Source organism: Nelumbo lutea, chromosome 6 (genome assembly GCF_056320005.1).
Source record: "Nelumbo lutea isolate HS-2025 chromosome 6, American lotus-T2T, whole genome shotgun sequence".
Taxonomy (NCBI): Eukaryota; Viridiplantae; Streptophyta; class Magnoliopsida; order Proteales; family Nelumbonaceae; genus Nelumbo; species Nelumbo lutea.
In genome coordinates this window covers 13,114,091-13,133,137 of record NC_142689.1, presented here as the reverse complement: position 1 = coordinate 13,133,137, position 19,047 = coordinate 13,114,091, and the positions used below count along the sequence as shown (strand labels likewise).

Here is a 19,047-nt window from a genome sequence, read left to right as displayed (position 1 = left end):
AATATTGACAAAATGATGATAAATTTGTCAAAAATTCCAAATTTTCGGAAAAAAAAAATCATCTGATATATCTGAATTTAAGGTCACTAAAAACCCATTATGTGCATAGACAAATTATTATATTGTATACTAATTAATATTTTAATGAGGCATTCAATCTGATCCAGGCTTTGGAAATAACCAGCATTCTGGTACTATTGGATAGACAAAAGATGTCTCATCACTAACCAATTATAAATATTAATTAATGGGTAATGGAGGGACGGCATAAATTGACATTTTTTTAACTCGATGTACCCTAAGAAACCATACACATTCAACTTACATGCATGGAGTTGTGAATCCAAATCGTTGACAATAATCATAATAATAAGAAGATGTCTTCTCCACACTACGACCTTCTACTACCACATACTCCATTTACACTTAGACTCCACACTACGACCTTCTACTACCACATACTCCATTTCCACCTAGACTGAAGTCCACATGCATCAACCCTAGCTATGGTTAGAAAATAAGAGGCAAGCACAATGTTGAGGAATAGTTCTTAACAAAATTATTGAATTTCCTTAAAGAACTTTTTCTCAATTTTTTTTTATTTTTATTTTGTTTTTTTATCAAATCGAATATCATGGTTTTGAAAATCCGATGGGATCGGATGATTGGACTAGTTGACCCAGGAATCGGTTAGTTAACTGGTTTCTTTTCACTCTAAAACCGATTTTTAGCCAAAAACCCATTTATTTTATCAGTAACCTGTTGACCCGAACGGTTGAATTGTCAATTCAGATAATGATTTTAGACCATTTTTTATTTTATTTACTTTTTAAGTTAAAATGAATTATTCGTTCAAACCGAACAATTAAACCATTCGCTTGGTTTCTATTAAACTCTCATACCTTGGTTGAGGTTAAAAATCATGAAATTCTCAAAGGTCATATACTAATACAAAGTAATGCTGCTAATTACATTTATAGTCCTTACAGAGTTTTCACATCACCTGTTAGATGCTTTAAGTTTTATTAATTTCTTTTGGGACCTCTGAGGGTATGGGATCAACAAATCTGTAGTGCAAATAGTCAGATGGGTTTCTGTCAGGTGCCAACAATATAACCACTGATAATCATAATATCACACTTAGATAAGAAAATATCAAGTTATATGAATATTAGGCCATCAACATCCTATTCTCACATCATTAGTATATATTATCATACTAGTAGCACTACAATACCTAATTTTCTATATCATGCAATATTTACCTATACTTTATTACGGTGTTTATGGTCTGATCCGGTTCCTAATATGGTTGGGTCATTCTATTGGATTTAACCCGATTAGAAAGCCCAAATGACATATATATTTACATAAATAATAAATATATTATATATGTTTAAACATATGAGTTATATATATATATATATATATTTATATATATATTATTAATTCGATGTCCAGTCTGGCCTGACTTTGAAATTAAATATATATATATATATATATTTATTTATTTATTTATTTATTTATATATATATATATATTATTAATTCGATGTCCAGTCTGGCCTGACTTTGAAATTAAAAAAAAAATCGTACTGAAAATTTTTAAAATTTTCCAGATCAGACCAAACCACCAATTTTAATTTGGTTTGGTCTACTTTGATGGGGTGGGTGGGTGGGTGGGTGGGTGTTAGCCTATCCTCCAAACCCATAACACCCCAACCCAAGTGCAGGCAAGATTCAAACTTTTACTACAATCAGCTGAAGACCTTACCAATTAACCAGTTGGCACCTTATCTGACTACATAGAAAAGAGGTGTTCTTCAATGTTTATGATTTTGCATTTTTTTGCTCCATCATGAAGCTATACAACAGGAGAAGCCCATCTCCTGAACCCATAACCCTCCATCCTCCTCGGTGCAAGGCAGGATTCGATCTAAAGTCTCCGCTACAACCAGCAGACACCTTGAAAAACAAAAACAACTATCACATCAGGAAAAAAATTAACAAATCATTTTTGTTTAAAAACAAAAAACAAAATCATAGGTTGCAAGCATCCCTAATTCCGTTGATTTAGGTACATATAAATCTAAATATAAATGATCGCATATACTAAACTGAAAATTATTATAGAAAAAACATTTGTACAAATTATACTACAAAACTATAAATCTATAGGAATTAACACACTAGGAGGATATGAATGCACGTCTCCTCTAAATGCTTTTCCATGTAGGAACTGGCCATGTTCTTTTGACATTACTGATATTGTAAGATTGATCAGTGGATCATCATGTTTGTATAATTAAAGCACAGCCACAAGCCAGAGTGATGATGGGATGGAGTTGTAACATGTTCAATCAAAATGTGGCTGAAATTCTAGCCCTGCTGAACCACGAGCCTGACAACTTGAACCATGCTTTGTCGAGTCCCTGGGCAAATATGTTCAAACCTGACTGTGACTTTGTCTGAAAATTTCTGGAACTGGGTCGTCAGAGTAATGATTCAAAGAGACAGATCAGGCTTGGTGAATTATATAGTAGGTGTTCTCCATGGTACCCTGATCATATGGCTCATCTAATTAAGGGGAATGGAGAAATAACAGCCACACTGCAGAGAAATCACAAATTTGGGAGATCCTTACTTGGTTTGTATTGTTTGTTGAATATCAGACAGTTCTCTACTTTAGCCTCTAATTATATGGGACCTCAAATCTGGTTACATTGATTTATATTGGTCTGCTAGCTATGTACATAATAGGGGACTATTATTTTGTGAAATATTTTAAGTAATTAATTACCAAATAAGTGAAGGCTTTAATATTTTAAATTTTCACACAATAAGGTATTATTGTCTTAAAATTTACCTCATGAATAGAGGGTGACTCAAAAAGTTTTCCTTGTTAAAAATTGTCTACACCATGAACTAGAAAAATGAGATGGTGGCTTTAACCATTTGATCTTTGTATTATTGTCCAAGTTTTAATTGTTAAACTTCACATAGCCCTCTTTTGTTCTCTACTATTCAAATTCATTGAAGTTTCTTTTTTTTTTTCTTTTAGCAAGAAAAATTCATTGAAGATAATTTCATTAATTCATTGTCCTATATATGACCATCATCATCATCTCCAAGCCTTATCTCAATTATATGGGGTCAGCTTATTCATGGATCCTGTTTCACCATTCTATTTGGTTTAATGGCGATAGGATTGGAACCCATCTTTCTGTTACATTGTAAATCCTCAAGCAATCCAGACTAGAAGATTGTCCTCTTTGGCTACCCTATTTATGAAGTCCACCTGATTAGTCATATAATCAGCCATATATTTACTGAAGCTTTTTCAGCCATTTGAAGTGTTCCTTTTTTTTAAAAAAAAAAGGCCTATTATTTTGTACACGTGGCAAGGAATTTTATGCTGAAATTTCGTCCATAAATAAAGAGGCTAGATATGGAAACAAGTGGGGTACCTTTGGGGGGTCTATTGCAGCCACTAGACTTGTCCTCCCCCACATACTCCTCATAAGTGGTATTTTAGAAGTAAATGTATTCCTATGAATTGTTTTTAATATTCTCTAGTAATAAACAATTTTTGAGAATTTCTATGTATATTATTAGATAATATAGTTTGAATTATATACAATAATATGGGTATATAATATCATTATTAGATATATATATGTTTATATGCCAACAATACTTTGAAATATAAAATTAAAAAAAAAAATTGTTAGCTTCATTTAAAAAAAATGACATTATACAAAGGAATAAAAATGTTGGAAGAAAATATCCCATTTAATGATCACTCAATTTTTTTCAAGCCTAAATTATCACTCAAGTTCACTTGAGCTACTGTGAACATTAGTTATTTTTTCAGGTTTCATTTTGCACCAAAAAACTAAAGAGTTAATTAAACTAGTAAGATGTCATTTAACTAGGATTATTGGTAACTAAAAGGCCAATGTTTTTAAATGGCAACAGAATTTATTGATTTTGTGTAAAGGTTGCAGAAACAAAATATAACTAACTTTGAGTGAATAAAGTTTTGTTTGGAAAGCTTTCCAAAATTAAAATAAAAAAGTGTTAAATTGACAAAATAATAATAAATTTGTCAAATTATATGAAAACCCCATTATGTGTGCATTGAAAAATTATTATACTGTATAATAATAATAATAATAATAATAATAATAATAATAATAATAATAATAATAATAATAATAATAATCAGAAATCTGGCACTACTGGACAGACAAAGACTGGTTTTGATGTCTGGGCCACCACTACAGACAAAGACTGGTTTTGATGTCTGGGCTACCACTACCAATTATAAATATAATTAGACAATGAGGGCCCTACATAAATTGACATTGTTTTTGTATTTTTTTTTCTCAAAACTCAGGCTACCCTAAGATCGTTTCACATTGAATTCATATGAAGTTGTGAACCCAACTCATTGATGCTAATAGGAAAATGTCTTCTAGATGGGTAGTCCAGACCAGGTCCTTCTGCTACCACATACTCCATCTCCATCTAGATTGAAGTCCACATCAACCCTTCAGCCCTGTCCCTTAAGCTATGTTTAGTCTGATAAAAAAATAAGAGATAAATACAAAGTTTTCACTCAAGTTTTTGCTTCTCTCTTACTTTTTATCAAACCAAAGATAGCCTTGGTTTCTATTGAATTCCCTTAACTGGGGTGAAAAAATGAAATTCCTTTGGCCTTATACCAAGTTAATGTGATTAGTTTCATGTAGACTCATTCAGAGTTTTCACTAATTCACAAGTTTACTTTGAAGATGCATGATAAAGTTTTATTAATTTCTCTTGGGCCCTCTGATGGGTTTCTATCAGGTGTCAACACTATGACACCAGATAATCAAAATATCATACTTAGAAAAAAAAAATCTATCAAATTAGATGGTTACCAACATCTTACAATCATATGTACTCGCAACAATTAACTATCACATAATCAGCATTCCATTATCATACAAGTAGCATTACAATACCCAATTTTCTGTATCATGCAAACTTCTGTATTGTATATTTACCTATGCTTTATTGTATGTTCAAATTCCGAATTGGAAGAATTATTCAAAAAACTGCTACATCTGTAAATCATATTGGTTTTATGTGGCAGTTGTTTTTGTTTTTTTTTTTTTTTTTTTTTAAGTATTTTCATTGGCCAAACACCTCTTTAGTGTTTGTCTTTTTATTTTGAACAAAAAGTTGTGAATACATCGTCCAAACACCCCTTTAGTGTTTGTCTTTTTATTTAATTTGAACAAAAAACTGTGAAGGGTTTAGAAGTGGATCAACCTCAAAGAAGGAAGAGAGAGAAAGAGAGGTTCCTTTTGAAGTGATAATATGATATCATATTGGTGAACAATCCCCTATACACATATACGTATATTTCACATGGCAAATTGGTTTGAGGCCCAAAATTAGCCCACACCTTCTTCTTCCTATCCTCTCTTTTTTTTTTTGCAAAATATCCCCAGTCCTCTATTAATGGCTCAAATTTGATCCCAAGGATAAATCCTTGAACCCCTCCATTCTGGTAAATTTGACATTAAAACTTTGAAACTCCAATGGCCAATATTACTTACACAAAATATATACTAATAAAATGTCACACATAATGTACCTACATTGCCAATATGGACTAGAAGATTGAATACATGACCAATTGAAAGAGTCCCAATTTCTTAGATGGCTTGGATTTACCACATCACCCCTACACGTGGCAGAAGTATTACAACTAAGTCATGCATAAATGGAAGCTCCCTAATTGATTCATTCATCATCATCATCTAAGCCTTATTTTAAATCAAGGTTTTTAAAACTGACCCTGAAACGGAACCGTTCTGGCCACCGATTTCTGGGTTAGTGGTTCGATCGTCTGTGTCAAATGGTTCAAATGGTTTGAACATCTTACCTATTAGACTAGAATATTAGGGTAAGATGCATCTCATATAAGAGAAACTAAGGGTTACTTTGAATGAGAGAGATTTGAGAAAACAATCGGCTGAACTGAAATAGTTTAGAAGAAGAAGAAGAAGAAGAGGACTTGTAGGTTGTAGGCTTGCAGCGGTGATGACGACAGCGAATTACAATGGCAACAGTTACGGTGATGGTAGAAAATCTAAGATTTCTCAGTCTCAGATCTCACTCTCTCTCACCGCCTCGCGCAGATCTATCTCACACATCTCAAAGCTCTCTCACATTCTCGCGTGAGAAAGATAGATCTGTGCAAATATGAGATTTCTTAGTCTAAGATCTGAGAATTCTCTGTCTTTAAAACTTTATAGAAAACCGTTCTCTAGGTCGAACGGTTTAACAATCAAACTGTCTGGATCAACGATGGTTTGAAAACATTGTTTCAAATATATGGAGTTGGCTACATGAACCCTGTTTTGTCATTGTGTTTTATTTAATGCCATATCCTAATTCACCCAATCATAATTTAATGAGTGTAAGATAATGGATTTATAAAAGGCCATGGACCCGTTTAATCCAACTTGAACCCAAATCAAACCAGCCCAGATCAACTTAGAAAAACCGTATTCTTGAAATTGTTCTAAAACACACACTAATAACCCATAATGTGAAAACATTATAAATAGGGCCCTATGCTCACATGGGACCCTAATAGATTGAGGACCCTCTTTGCATGAATTGGGAAAGAAACCCTAAATCTCTAATAAGCTTCTCTCTCTCTCTTTGATCGAAAATTCAGAACTAACAAACTATAATGGCTTAATCCCTCACCGGAGGATGGATACATATTAGGGCTACAATTGGGCTGGGATGATGATCAGGTTAGGGTTAGGGTTGACCTAACCCAACCCGAACCCGACCCCCTATAGTAGTAGACTAATAGTCTACTAGTCTACAACTCTACTACATGTCATATATATATACATACACATATACATATAATATACACTGATTTGTTTAGATGCATGATAATTGTATAGCTCTCCTACATACTATCATGCCTTTATTTAAGTTATCAAGAGGTACTTGACTACTTGTCTTTTACTTTTGTCTTGTAATTTTTGTGTTATCTATCAAATAGATTCAAATTATTTGCTTGATCCTATGAGTTGTTGTTAGTGATTTTATTTCCATAATTTTATGTTTCATTATTGTTGATTTCATGAATTTATATTTTTGAGAAAATTTTTTATCATGCCATAACTCATGATAAATAAATACTTATTTTCTACTAGATTGTAAGGGATGAAAAAGTTGGGTTGGGCCCAACCCAACCCGAAGTTGACATCGGGTTGGGTTAGGGTTGAAAGAATTAGTTAGGGTTAGGGTTAGAGTTGGGTAGGTCAAGTTGAAGGTCGGATTGGGTTAAGGTTAGGGTTGGGGATTTAAGACATAGGGTTGAGATAGGGTTGGCCTCAACCCGACTTAACCCGGCCCCACTTGCAGCCCTAATACATATAGGCAGCCCTTCGGGGTCTAGCCAATCTCTTTTTTTTTTTTCTTCCTTTCTCCCCTTGTGTCAGTTCATAGCTGCAATTCCTCATACCTTCAAATAATCAAGTAGCCGACCCCATATGGGCCTGGGCCGTGAATGATGGACTTTGTAAATTGGGAAAGTACGAATAAAGTAGGCTATTTTTTTTCTCCTGTTTGGTTGGTTCTTTTTCGGTTCTCCCATAGCCCAAGTGCAACTCTTCAAATCCTGCAGCTCGAAAGCTGTTTTCCCTCCTGTTGTTTTCTTCCCTCGCTCTTCATGCTTGGGGACTCTTTCGCCTTAGCGCACGTTATCCAGACCTATGCACAAAATAGACAGCTAAGCAGAGGGAAACAGCTTCACGCTCGGCTAATTCGTGCCGGTAATCAATTATGCATCTTCGTCAGCAATCACCTCCTAAACATGTATGCGAAGTGCGGAGAACTTGGCTATGCTCTCAACCTGTTCGATACGATGCCTCAAAGAAACCTGGTTTCTTGGACTGCTTTGATTTCTGGTTTTTCCCAGAATGGGAGATTTCTGGAAGCACTGAGAACCTTTGTTCTAATGCGAGGTGCAGGAGAGAAGCCAACCCAGTTTGCATTTTCGAGTGTAATTCAGTCTTCTGCCTCGTTGGGGTTGATCGAATTTGGAAAACAATTGCATTCTCTTAGTGTAACATCGGGGTTTTGTAATGAATTATATGTGGGTAGTAATCTTGCTGATATGTATTCTAAGTGTGGGGTTCTGGCCGATGCTTGCCGAGTTTTTGATGAAATGCCATGCAAAGATGAGGTTTCATGGACGGCGATGATTGATGGGTATACCAAGAATGGAAATTTTGAGGAAGCTTTATTATCTTTCAAGAAGATGAGTGGCGAAGGGGTTACCATTGACCAATATGTCTTTTGTAGCACCTTAGGTTCTTGTGGGGCTCTCAAGGCTTCCAAGATTGGGATGTCTCTTCATTCATCCATAGTGAAATTAGGATTTGAATCAGAGATTTTTGTGGGGAATGCACTTACTGATATGTACTCCAAAGCAGGGGATATGGAAAGTGCTTTATCTGTGTTTGGGCTTGACTCAGAACATATGAATGTGGTGTCATGTACTTCTCTGATTGATGGATATGTAGAGACAAATCAAACTGACAAGGCTTTGAGTATTTTTATTGAGTTGAAGAAGCAGGGAATTGAGCCTAATGAGTTCACTTTCTCTAGTTTGATTAAGGCATGTTCTAGCCAAGCCGCACTTGATCAAGGGACTCAGCTTCATGCCCAAGTGATAAAAACCCATTTTGAGAAAGACCCGTTTGTCTCTTCTGTCCTTGTAGATATGTATGGAAAATGTGGACTGCTCGATTATTCAGTTCAGGTGTTTGATGAGATCACACACCCCACTGAGATTGCTTGGAATTCATTGTTGGGAGTGTTTGCTCAGCATGGTTTAGGCCAGGAGGCTATTAGAATTTTTGGTTCAATGGTTTACAGAGGAATTAAACCAAATGAAATCACATTCATTAGTCTTTTGACAGGTTGTAGCCATGCTGGGTTGGTAGACGAAGGTCTTTATTACTTCCATTCCATGGACAAAACTTATGGTATAAAACCTAGGCAAGAACACTATTCCTGTGTTATTGATTTGCTTGGTCGTGCTGGAAGGCTCAAAGAAGCCGAGGATTTTATAAATAGCATGCCATTTGAACCAAATGCATTTGGATGGTGTTCTTTCCTTGGGGCTTGCAGGACACATGGGGATAGGGAGAGGGGGGAGCTTGCTGCAGAGAAACTGATGAAGCTTGAGCCCGAGAACAGTGGCACTCATGTCTTGCTTTCGAACATCTATGCTGCAGCAGGGCAATGGGAAGATGTCAGGAGTGTGAGAAAAATGATGAGGGATGGCAAGGTGAAGAAGTTGCCTGGTTATAGTTGGGTTGATATTGGTAATAAAACTCATGTGTTTGGAGCAGAGGACTGGTCTCATCCTCAGATGAAAGAAATTTATGAGAAGCTTGTGAATCTTCTCAATCAAATCCAAGAAGCTGGATATGTTCCTGATACAAGCTCTATTCCATTTGATATGGAAGAGCATATGAAAGAGAGGCTTCTCCATCATCACAGTGAGAGAATAGCTGTTGCGTTTGCATTAATAAGCATGCCTGCAGGGAAGCCTATCATTGTAAAGAAAAACATTAGGATCTGTGCAGATTGCCATTCTGCCATTAAGTTTATTTCTAAAGTTGTTGGAAGAAAGATTATTGTCAGGGATAATACTAGATTCCACCATTTTATAGATGGATCTTGTTCCTGCGGAGATTACTGGTAGGAGCTTGAAGACTGGTGAAGTTGCTGGCTCATTGGATTTGGTGGTATAGACCTGTTCTTTTTTTAATGGATGGACCTAGGGTCTATGCTATCTAATGGCTTCTATAAGTACGGATATTGTTGTCTAACCCAACATGTAACTGACAACCAGAGGCTGCATGAATGGATTATCTAATGACTTCCATAAATACGGGTTTTTTGTTGTATAACCCAACATGTAACTGATAATCAGAGGCTGCATGAATGGGTTATCTTTTGGGATCTCCAAAAGTACAATTCTGGTGGCAGCTTGTTGAGTGTATAGGAGCATGCAGTATTGGATTACACATGGCCTGATAACAAGCTAAAGTATTACAGTAGGGATTAAAATTTATTATCAGTATCAATTGAACCTCCTAATGGAGGAGAATGCCCTTAATGTGATTAAATTTCTGGTAATAGTGGATTAAACCACTATGTGCTAGATTGTTTTCATCAGGTGGAGAGTTCTTATCTAGTGTAAGTCAAATTGTTTCTCCCCATTTCCTTGTTTTTTTTTTGGTTTCTATTTTCTTCCAATAAGCTTGGTGCATTGATTTTACCTTGTCCAATATAGTTTATATAGTTTACTTTATCCACTCCCATCTGGTATCCCTTTTCTCCAGATACTTTGTCAAACTTAGTTTCTTTTATTCCTTCATCATACATCTAATTTGACATCTCAGAAAACCAGTGTTTAGAAAATCGGACTGGACTGGCCAGTCGAACTGTGACCCAGGGCCTTGACCGGTTCGGTCACACCTCAATAACCGGACATGCTCAAAACCCGCTGAAAACCGGCAGACTGGATGGTTTAACCGGAAAACCGATGAACCAGTCCCAGTTTCATGAAACTGTCGGGTCCATACACAAGTGAAATTTTAAAATGTTGTTAACAAGATTTAAACCAAACCTCTTTTTTTCACATTAATGGCTATTTATTATACATATTGCATTATTATGCACGTATTTTAAAGAAAATGCAAGTTAAAAGGCTTGAGCCCTAGCCATTTGTTTTAAAAATTAAAAAGTTTATCATCCAACCACCATATTTAAGTACATTAAAAGTTGTAAAATATATTATATGTGATCCGTAATATGTATATGTATATGCTATGTCATCACGGTCCGACCCCAGTTGAACCTATGACCCGTGAACCTCTCCCTTCTCTGGTTCTATATCGGCCCAGTTCTCTAAACATTGCAGAAAACTATAGAACCTGATTACCTCCCTATTCCAGAAATTAGTCACAGATCTATCTGGTGTCCGTGTATGTATTGATCTTTCATACTGCACAATAAAGAAATTCTTTACTATTGGAAGTGTTCCAGAACACTTTTTGCTTTCATTTTGAACTTTGAGAACTATCAAATAATCACAAAAAAAAAAAAAATTGAAAGATCTATCATCTTAACTGTATTGTTCTATTATTTGTGGAATTAACTTTAAATTTGAACACCTATATAACTATGTGGCGTGTATATATCTTATAATTGACTCATTGATCTCTAGAAAAATGTTTCTATTCATGCCACAAAACATGATGGCATCTATTAAAAAGAAAGTTGAAGCTCGCAATAAAGAGCAATCTATCACTATTTTTGTGTGGCTTGTTATTAATTTTCACTTCACAAGAGTCAAGACCTGGATGTGAGGAAAAGATTCTTGCAGCCTGATAATAGTGTGGACTCCACCTTGATACCTTCAATGTGATTGGAATTACATACAAGCATAGGGCCAATTGTTTTATCAGTAAAATCCAGGACCCAAAACATCATTGTGGTAGCTATTGCCATTTGTCATCCATTATCAGAACCAGTTCCAAGTTTATGCATAACCACCATAACAAAAGGTCAAAGAAAAGTTTACGCAAAGGCACCATTTTTTTATTTATCAATAACTGCATCATTTCAATTCATTAATGGATCAAGCAAAGCGATACCATTTGCAGCGTTGGGGTTTTCCTTTCTTGGGCCGAAGAACCAACCATAGCTTTAAGTCTTTAAATTTTTTTTCAATATTCTGATCATTCTTTTAGTATAATTTATGAATGGCATGGAATATACAGATCGGATCCGAGTCGAATCTAAATCCAATGGATAAAATTCAATTAAAATATGAATATTAAGGATCGAATTCGGATTCATGCATACCCAATTCCAATCTGTTGCAGCCAGAGACTAGGCAGGTCCGTTAAGACTCATGATTTTCTGAACATTGGATGCTGGCAAATTATGGCGTCATCAGACTACAATTACCGGCCGTGTTTCAGGACCAAAACATGTTATCTACAGGCATTATGGCAATCAGGTATGAATTGACGAGAACTGAATCAAAAGTTCAAAACTAATTGATGTCAGACTTGACAACACCTCATGGATGCAACAATTCAACTGTGGAAATAGAAAACTAATCGTTTCTACCAGATCCAACAAATGGGTTGCAACAAAATATTGATCACTTGAATATAGAAATAGAACGCCACGTTGATGACACTTCAGCAACCCATGAAAAACATAAAGAGATTGACAATTACCAAAAAGTGATGCCATCAAAAACAATGAAGGCTGAGCTCTAGATTGAGATTTACTGATTAAGTATTGAGGAACTGCACAAGATTTTTCTTGTATCCAACTTAAAGCCAACCCAACACGGCATTTTTTTATTACCGACTGCTGAAAGGGACAAATTTTAAACAATACACTGTAGATCTCGCTGTTAGTGATGGGGGGGTGCAGGAAACAGGATATATGGTACAATTCTTTCAAGCCCTAGGATAACGTGAGCGCCCCTTCTTTTTTAGGAATTCAGGGATCTCCACCGACTCACCTTCAGTAAAGGAGGAAGGCCGTCGACCAACATCTCCATATCCTAGCTGGCTTCCCTGCATTTCATCAAGATCCAAAACAGCTCAGAACTATTGCATGTGTGTGCATGTGTGTGTGTGCGCGCACGCGTGTGTGTGTGTGAGAGAGAGAGAGAAAGAGACCTGAAGAGGCCTCCCTTCGTTTTCATCTTGGCGTTTGAACCCAGTAGCTATCAGAGTTATGCTGACCTGAATGAAAAGCATGCCAAGTATCTCAAGGTCATATTTACATCCAACACAGAAAGACATTCTCCAATTTTTATTCTGTAACACAAATTTCAAGCTTGAAATGGAAACCAAATTTTACATAATGTCAACTAATGTAAAAACTGTTTCTCAACTCATTAAAAGGCATTACATGTAAATAATAAATAAATAATGGACAACAATAACCATCAATATGTAGTAACATCATTACATCAACAGGATTATATTCATATTATTTGGTTATCTTAGGCGTATTTGCCATTTTGGTATTTTTGCTGTTTTCTTCATTGTTGCCACGGACTACAATGAATTTCTGTCACAAAATGTAAAAACATATTTTGCTATCAGGACTCTGATTTCAAATTGTGGAAATTTAGGTAATATTCCTTGGTTTCAAAAGTCAGAAAAACTTTCAAAAACCAGAAATAAGTTGCCAACTCATTGGGGCCAGTATTCTATCTATTTTCAAAAAAAAAAAAAAGAAACAATTTTGAGAGAACTTTCATGGACCCACTGCTGAAAATGAAGGGGGAAAAAGACAAAGAACAATGGGTTTTCACTGTTTTCAGCCTATGAAAATCAATGTTCAAAGAACCAGACCAGGTAATAGAACCCAAAAAAGGAGAGGTTCATCCGTCAAACTGGAGATCGAACTGTGGTGACATAACATATAATATATATCTATCTATATATATATAAGGAGAGGTTCATCCGTGGTCAAACTGGAGATCGAACTGTGGTGACATAACATATAATATATATCTATCTATATATATACAAGGAGAGGTTCATCCGTGGTCAAACTGGAGATCGAACTGTGGTGACATAACATATAATATATATCTATCTATATATATATAAGGAGAGGTTCATCCGTGGTCAAACTGGAGATCGAACTGTGGTGACATATATATATATTGTGGGTCACATAAATACTATATATAATATATATTTTACAAACATTATTACATTTGAAAGTGGTGGATACTGGATAGATGGCTAGTTCATAGATTTTCAAAACAAATGACCAGGGTTCAAGCCTCTCAACTCACATTTTGTTTAAAAATACGTATGTAGTAAAGAAATGCATACATTGAAGAGGCATAAATGAACACAAAAAAGATGGATTAATGGTAACAAGACAATACGCATAAATAAGAGGTCTTGCGTTCAAGTCTTGTCATTACCATTTTGGAGTTTCTATCCATGTGGCGACCTGGATGGCTTTATAAAATCGGGACCTGTTCACTGGTCCAATTAAACTGGCTCATCAGCCAGTTCTTTTCATGAATAATGGATTTTAGGGAATGACCGAACCGGTCCGGACCTGCGTGAACAACTATGGTTTACTTAACCTTAAATTAACAATTAACATTAATTATGCATTTATTATTTTACTCTGAATTACTTTCCTTCCATCCTATTATTTAGTTTCAAATTTTCCTGTGCATCACATGGGGCCCCACTAGTATAATAATATGCCATAACTATTGAATTATATTATACAATATATTTTTATATTATATCATATCATAGTATAATATTGCATTTACTATAATATATTTGAATATTATAATATTTCCGCATGAATCATTTCTTGTGGAAATGCAGAGCAATTTTTGGGCAAGCTGCATTTGGGCAAGAAATAGACCTTATTCCTTCCCAATCTTAGACAGAAATGGACTAGAGGGTCCTGGCAAACACCACTCTAGCCATGTCTTGCCCTTGATCAGCAAGAAATGGCCAAAAATGGGCTTCTGGCAGTGAACCAAACAACACCTACTTATCCTTCATAAATGCACAAATATAAATAGTACAATACAGGCCAGATTCATGGTTGAATGATTGGTCATCCAATGGACCTGGATCTCCAATCCTCAATCTAGAGGATATTATATATCAGATTATTACTACCATCAAACCATGTTGACTAAGGTGACAAGAATCTTCCAGCTGGACCATCAAGTAGGTGCCAAAACCCTTTGCATGTACATAACCTTGATTTTACACCTAAAGATCCTAGCTAACATCTAATCATATTATTATCATACTATTTCACCCCCACAAAACCATGATTGCATTAGATGAGAAATCAAGACTACAAGAAGACAAGGGAGTTCCAGGCAACGGTTGCCATCAACTACTTACTTGACCACTGAGTGACTGGTCTACCACTGCTCCAAATATTAGGTTTGCAGTTGGATCCACAAGGTCATATATAACCTCAGCAGCAGCATTTACCTGAATAAAATCCAAAACAGAATAGAAATGGTAATGAGATGTACAGCTTTAGACTGCTTTTTTGCATCTTTCTACATCCGTATATATCAATAATTTTTTAATATTTTTATTACTCATAAAAAATTAGAACCAGCATGGTCGTCCCAGTTTTGCAAGTAGTATATCATGCCAAAAGTTGACCAAAGTTGTCCAACTTGGAGAAAGACACAACCTTGCAAATTTGAACAGTAAATGGAAAAAAATAGAGTTCAAATTTGGGGAAAAAAATAAAAGAAAATGAGATTCAGGCCCTAAAAGATCATCATCTTTGTCCTAACTATATGGGATTGGCTACATGAATCCTGTTTCACCGTTTCTTTGTGTTCAATGCCATATCCATTATTAAACTATTGGCCCTTAAATTGTTTCTTTACTTCAACCCATGCCCCTTTTGGTCTGCCCCTAGATCTTCTAGCCCCTTCAAATTGTAACTGCTTATGGGTGCTGTAGATCTGCACACAACAAAACTATCTTAGTCTATATTTTCCCTTATTTTAACACCCTATTTGAGCTACTCCTAGGTTCCTTCAAATGAGTTCAAAGAATTTCATTCCATTGCTCTTCTATGGCCACTGATTCAATTAGGAGCTCAAATAAGACAATGCAAGACAGGCACAGGCATCACGGGTTTATATAAAGGAAAGGGAAGCATGAAATAGATCATGTATGACATGATTGAGTGACCTTTCCTTCATAAATAAAATAGTGATAGGAAAAACACAACAGATGAATCAACAAGTACAAAAATTGTTTGTGTACCTCACATGTACAAGGATAAATCTTTGGCTGAGATCCAAGCTCTACATGGTGGACTTCTGACAATGGAGAGATCTGGTATTCAGTCTTGACCACAATTTCTATCAGCAGCAATTTGGCAAACATGGAAACCCAGTACACCCCTCAAGGTCACCTGGTTGCACTACCGGCATTCCATCAAGCAGACGCCAGAGGAATTCAGTTCGGACATATTAAAAGTTACCAGTAGTGCAACCAGGTGGTAGTAGATACATTGACAAACTAATGGAACAGATCTTCAAGAACAAGTTTTATTATCCTTGGATGAAAATTTCCAGTGTGAAATCATAGCTCATGCAAGGATGGACGAAAGTGAGCTTCAAACTGCAAAGTATTAGAGTGATCGTGATCTCTCATCAATAATTTTCATTTTCCCTTTGCTAGTAATTGTGGAGATAAGGTTTATGCTCCCTTCCACAGGCTTTGTACATTTTCTCTTTCTTGATGTAAGTAGGGCTCAGGGTATGCCCCCCACCACCTAAATTAGTTTACTATACTTTAGTATGATTTTTTAGGTCACCCCACTTCAGATAAATTTACAAAGAGAGCCTATAGGAACATCTACCGAATAAACATGTTGGAACCACAAAGAGAGGGATAATAAGCAACAAACTGAAATATATATATATTTATATTATATATCAAAACCATAAGGATTGTTTCCAGCCATGAGTGGGGTGGGCCATCATTTGTCAGGTCTTTGAGTGCTCATCATACCACATGGTTGGTGCACTAGGCTGATCAAGACTCGTCTTTTCGGATCTGGCACCTGTGCCCAGCCCGGTCTGCCAGCTCTTAATGGCTCTACGACCGGTCGTCTGTGGTATGTTCGTGATTCGTACAAATGGAACACAACACATACTATAACCTTCCTTTATTGATTGGGCTGGGCCATTCCATCAAATCTTTGAAAAGGGGCCCAATCTCGTATTTGATGGTCAGCATGGCAATAGGCTTCGCTTCTACAATTGGCTTCCCGGTCATTGCAAACATTGAGTGAGAACAGTAAGGAGCGCACAAACAATGACATTGGGCAGGGAAGCAAGAAAACTACAGGTGTGATAGCGCCCAACCTATACACCAAGGTGGTATAGCTTTCTTCGCATGCTCTTGGGCGCACTTCGGCACCGCTCTAATGACTTGGAGACTCTTGACAGTATGGCCAGCCAGAAATAAGAGGAAGAGAGGAGAAGAAAAGAGGAGAAGAAGAGAAGAGAGGAGGGAAGAAAGAAGGGTTTTGCAGTGTAACAGTGCTGGCGGCGCCAGCCTTTATTTTAATATATATAGGGCGGCAGAAATAACAAGGAAAAAGACCCTTGTGCCCTCGAGTACAATAACATACATAACAGAAAGAAAAAACGAAATAAAAAACACTTTGATTAGCCAAACAGGCCCTAACATCAGCAACTAAATTATTATAACATTATTTTAACACTCCCCCTCAAGTTGGAGCATAGATGTCAATCATGCCCAACATGTCACACAAATCTTTTGCCGCACATGATGGAGACCTTTGGTGAAGATATCTGCAAGTTGTTCTTCTGAGTTGACATATGATGTACACACCTCCACTTTCAAGTTTCTCTCTAATAAAATGCCTATCCACTTCAATGTGTTTCGCCCTGTCATGCAGAACAGGATTAGCAGCAATATTGATGGCATCTTTATTGTCACAGTAGAGTGACATAGGATTGCTTAGTGCAAAACCCAATTCACCTAACAGATTACTTATCCACATGATTTCCGCAACCCCATGAGCCATCGCTCTATACTCTGCTTCAGCACTGGATATAGCCACCACACTTTGTTTTTTGCTTCTCCATGTGACAAGGTTTCCTCCTACAAAGGCACAATATCCACTGGTAGACTTTCGGTCATTGACTGCTCCTACCCAATCTGCATCAGTATATACTTCCACTTTTAAGTGACTGTGTTTCTGGAACAACAAACCAGCTCCAGGAAACTTCTTGAGATATCTCAAGATCCTCTCTGTAGCCTCAAAGGGAGTTGTCCAAGGGCTGTGCATGAATTGACTAAGGACACCCACTGCATAGGCAATACCAGGCCTGGTCATAGACAAATACAAAAGTCTCCCCACGAGTCTCTGGAACATCTTTACATATTTCAAAAGCTCTCCCTGACTATCTCCTAGATGGTGATTAGGTTCAATAGGTGAATCAAATGGTTTTACCCCCAATTTGCCTGTATCTTCTAGTAGATCTAGTACATACTTCTGTTGGGAAATAAAGATGCCCTTGTGAGAGCGAGCAACTTCAATTCCAAGAAAGTATTGTAAGGGGCCTAGATCCTTCACCACAAATTTAGTGGCTAAGAATTTTTTCAGTCTCTGGATTTCACCCTCACAAGCTCCTATGATCACTATATCATCCACATGCACAATAAGAGCTGCAATTTTACCTTCACCTCTTTTCACAAACAGAGTATGATCTAACTGGCATTGTTTGAACCCCATCTGTTGAACTACTAAATGGAACTTACTAAACCAAGCCCGAGGTGATTGTTTCAACCCATATAGGGATTTTTTTAACATGCACACCTTTTGTTCACTGCCTTTGGCACAGAACCCTAGGGGTTGGGTCATGTACACTTCCTCTTCCAAGTCACCATTCAAGAAGGCATTTTTTATGTCCAATTGGTGAAGATCCCAGTCAAGATTTGCTGCCAAGGAAAGAAGAATCCTGATAGAGTTCATCTTGGCTACTAGAGCAAAAGTCTCTGCATAGTCCACTCCATATACCTATGTGAAGCCTCTTGCTACCAATCTAGCCTTGTACCTTTCAACAGTTCCATCAGCCTTGTATTTCACTGTGAACACCCACTTGCACCCCACTAGTTCCTTCCCTTCAGGAAGGTCTACCAACTCCCAAGTGCCATTTTTGTGTAAGGCATCAATTTCTTCCTACATTGCATCTGTCTATTCAGGTTTTGACAAAGCTTCAGCCATAGTCTTAGGAACGGGGACATTATCCACAAAAGAGAGAAAGGCACGGTACGAAGGCGAAACATGCTCATAGGACACAAAATTAGAGATAGGATGATTAGTGATACAAGACCTAACACCC

The 19,047-nt window shown here is 36.6% G+C and overlaps 1 protein-coding gene and 1 pseudogene across 2 annotated transcripts in view; one reads left to right on the top strand and one right to left on the bottom strand.

Annotated features, from left to right (window-relative positions):
- The first annotated feature begins 7,550 nt into the window (after positions 1 to 7,550).
- On the top strand, positions 7,551 to 10,318 carry LOC148847420 (pentatricopeptide repeat-containing protein At4g14850 pseudogene; annotated as a pseudogene). The gene has a single exon (XR_016100496.1). The product of XR_016100496.1 is annotated as a pentatricopeptide repeat-containing protein At4g14850 pseudogene (transcript).
- A 2,030-nt stretch (positions 10,319 to 12,348) lies between these two features.
- FTSZ2-1 (Tubulin/FtsZ family protein) overlaps positions 12,349 to 19,047 on the bottom strand; it is a 28,377-nt gene continuing 21,678 nt past the window's right edge. The window contains exons 6-8 of the mRNA XM_088949051.1: positions 15,038 to 15,130; positions 12,806 to 12,871; positions 12,349 to 12,700 (exon numbers count right to left, since the gene is read on the bottom strand). Coding sequence (XP_088805177.1) covers positions 12,581 to 12,700; positions 12,806 to 12,871; positions 15,038 to 15,130 — 279 coding nt within the window. The 3' untranslated portion in view covers positions 12,349 to 12,580. The remainder of the gene's footprint in view (positions 12,701 to 12,805; positions 12,872 to 15,037; positions 15,131 to 19,047) is intronic.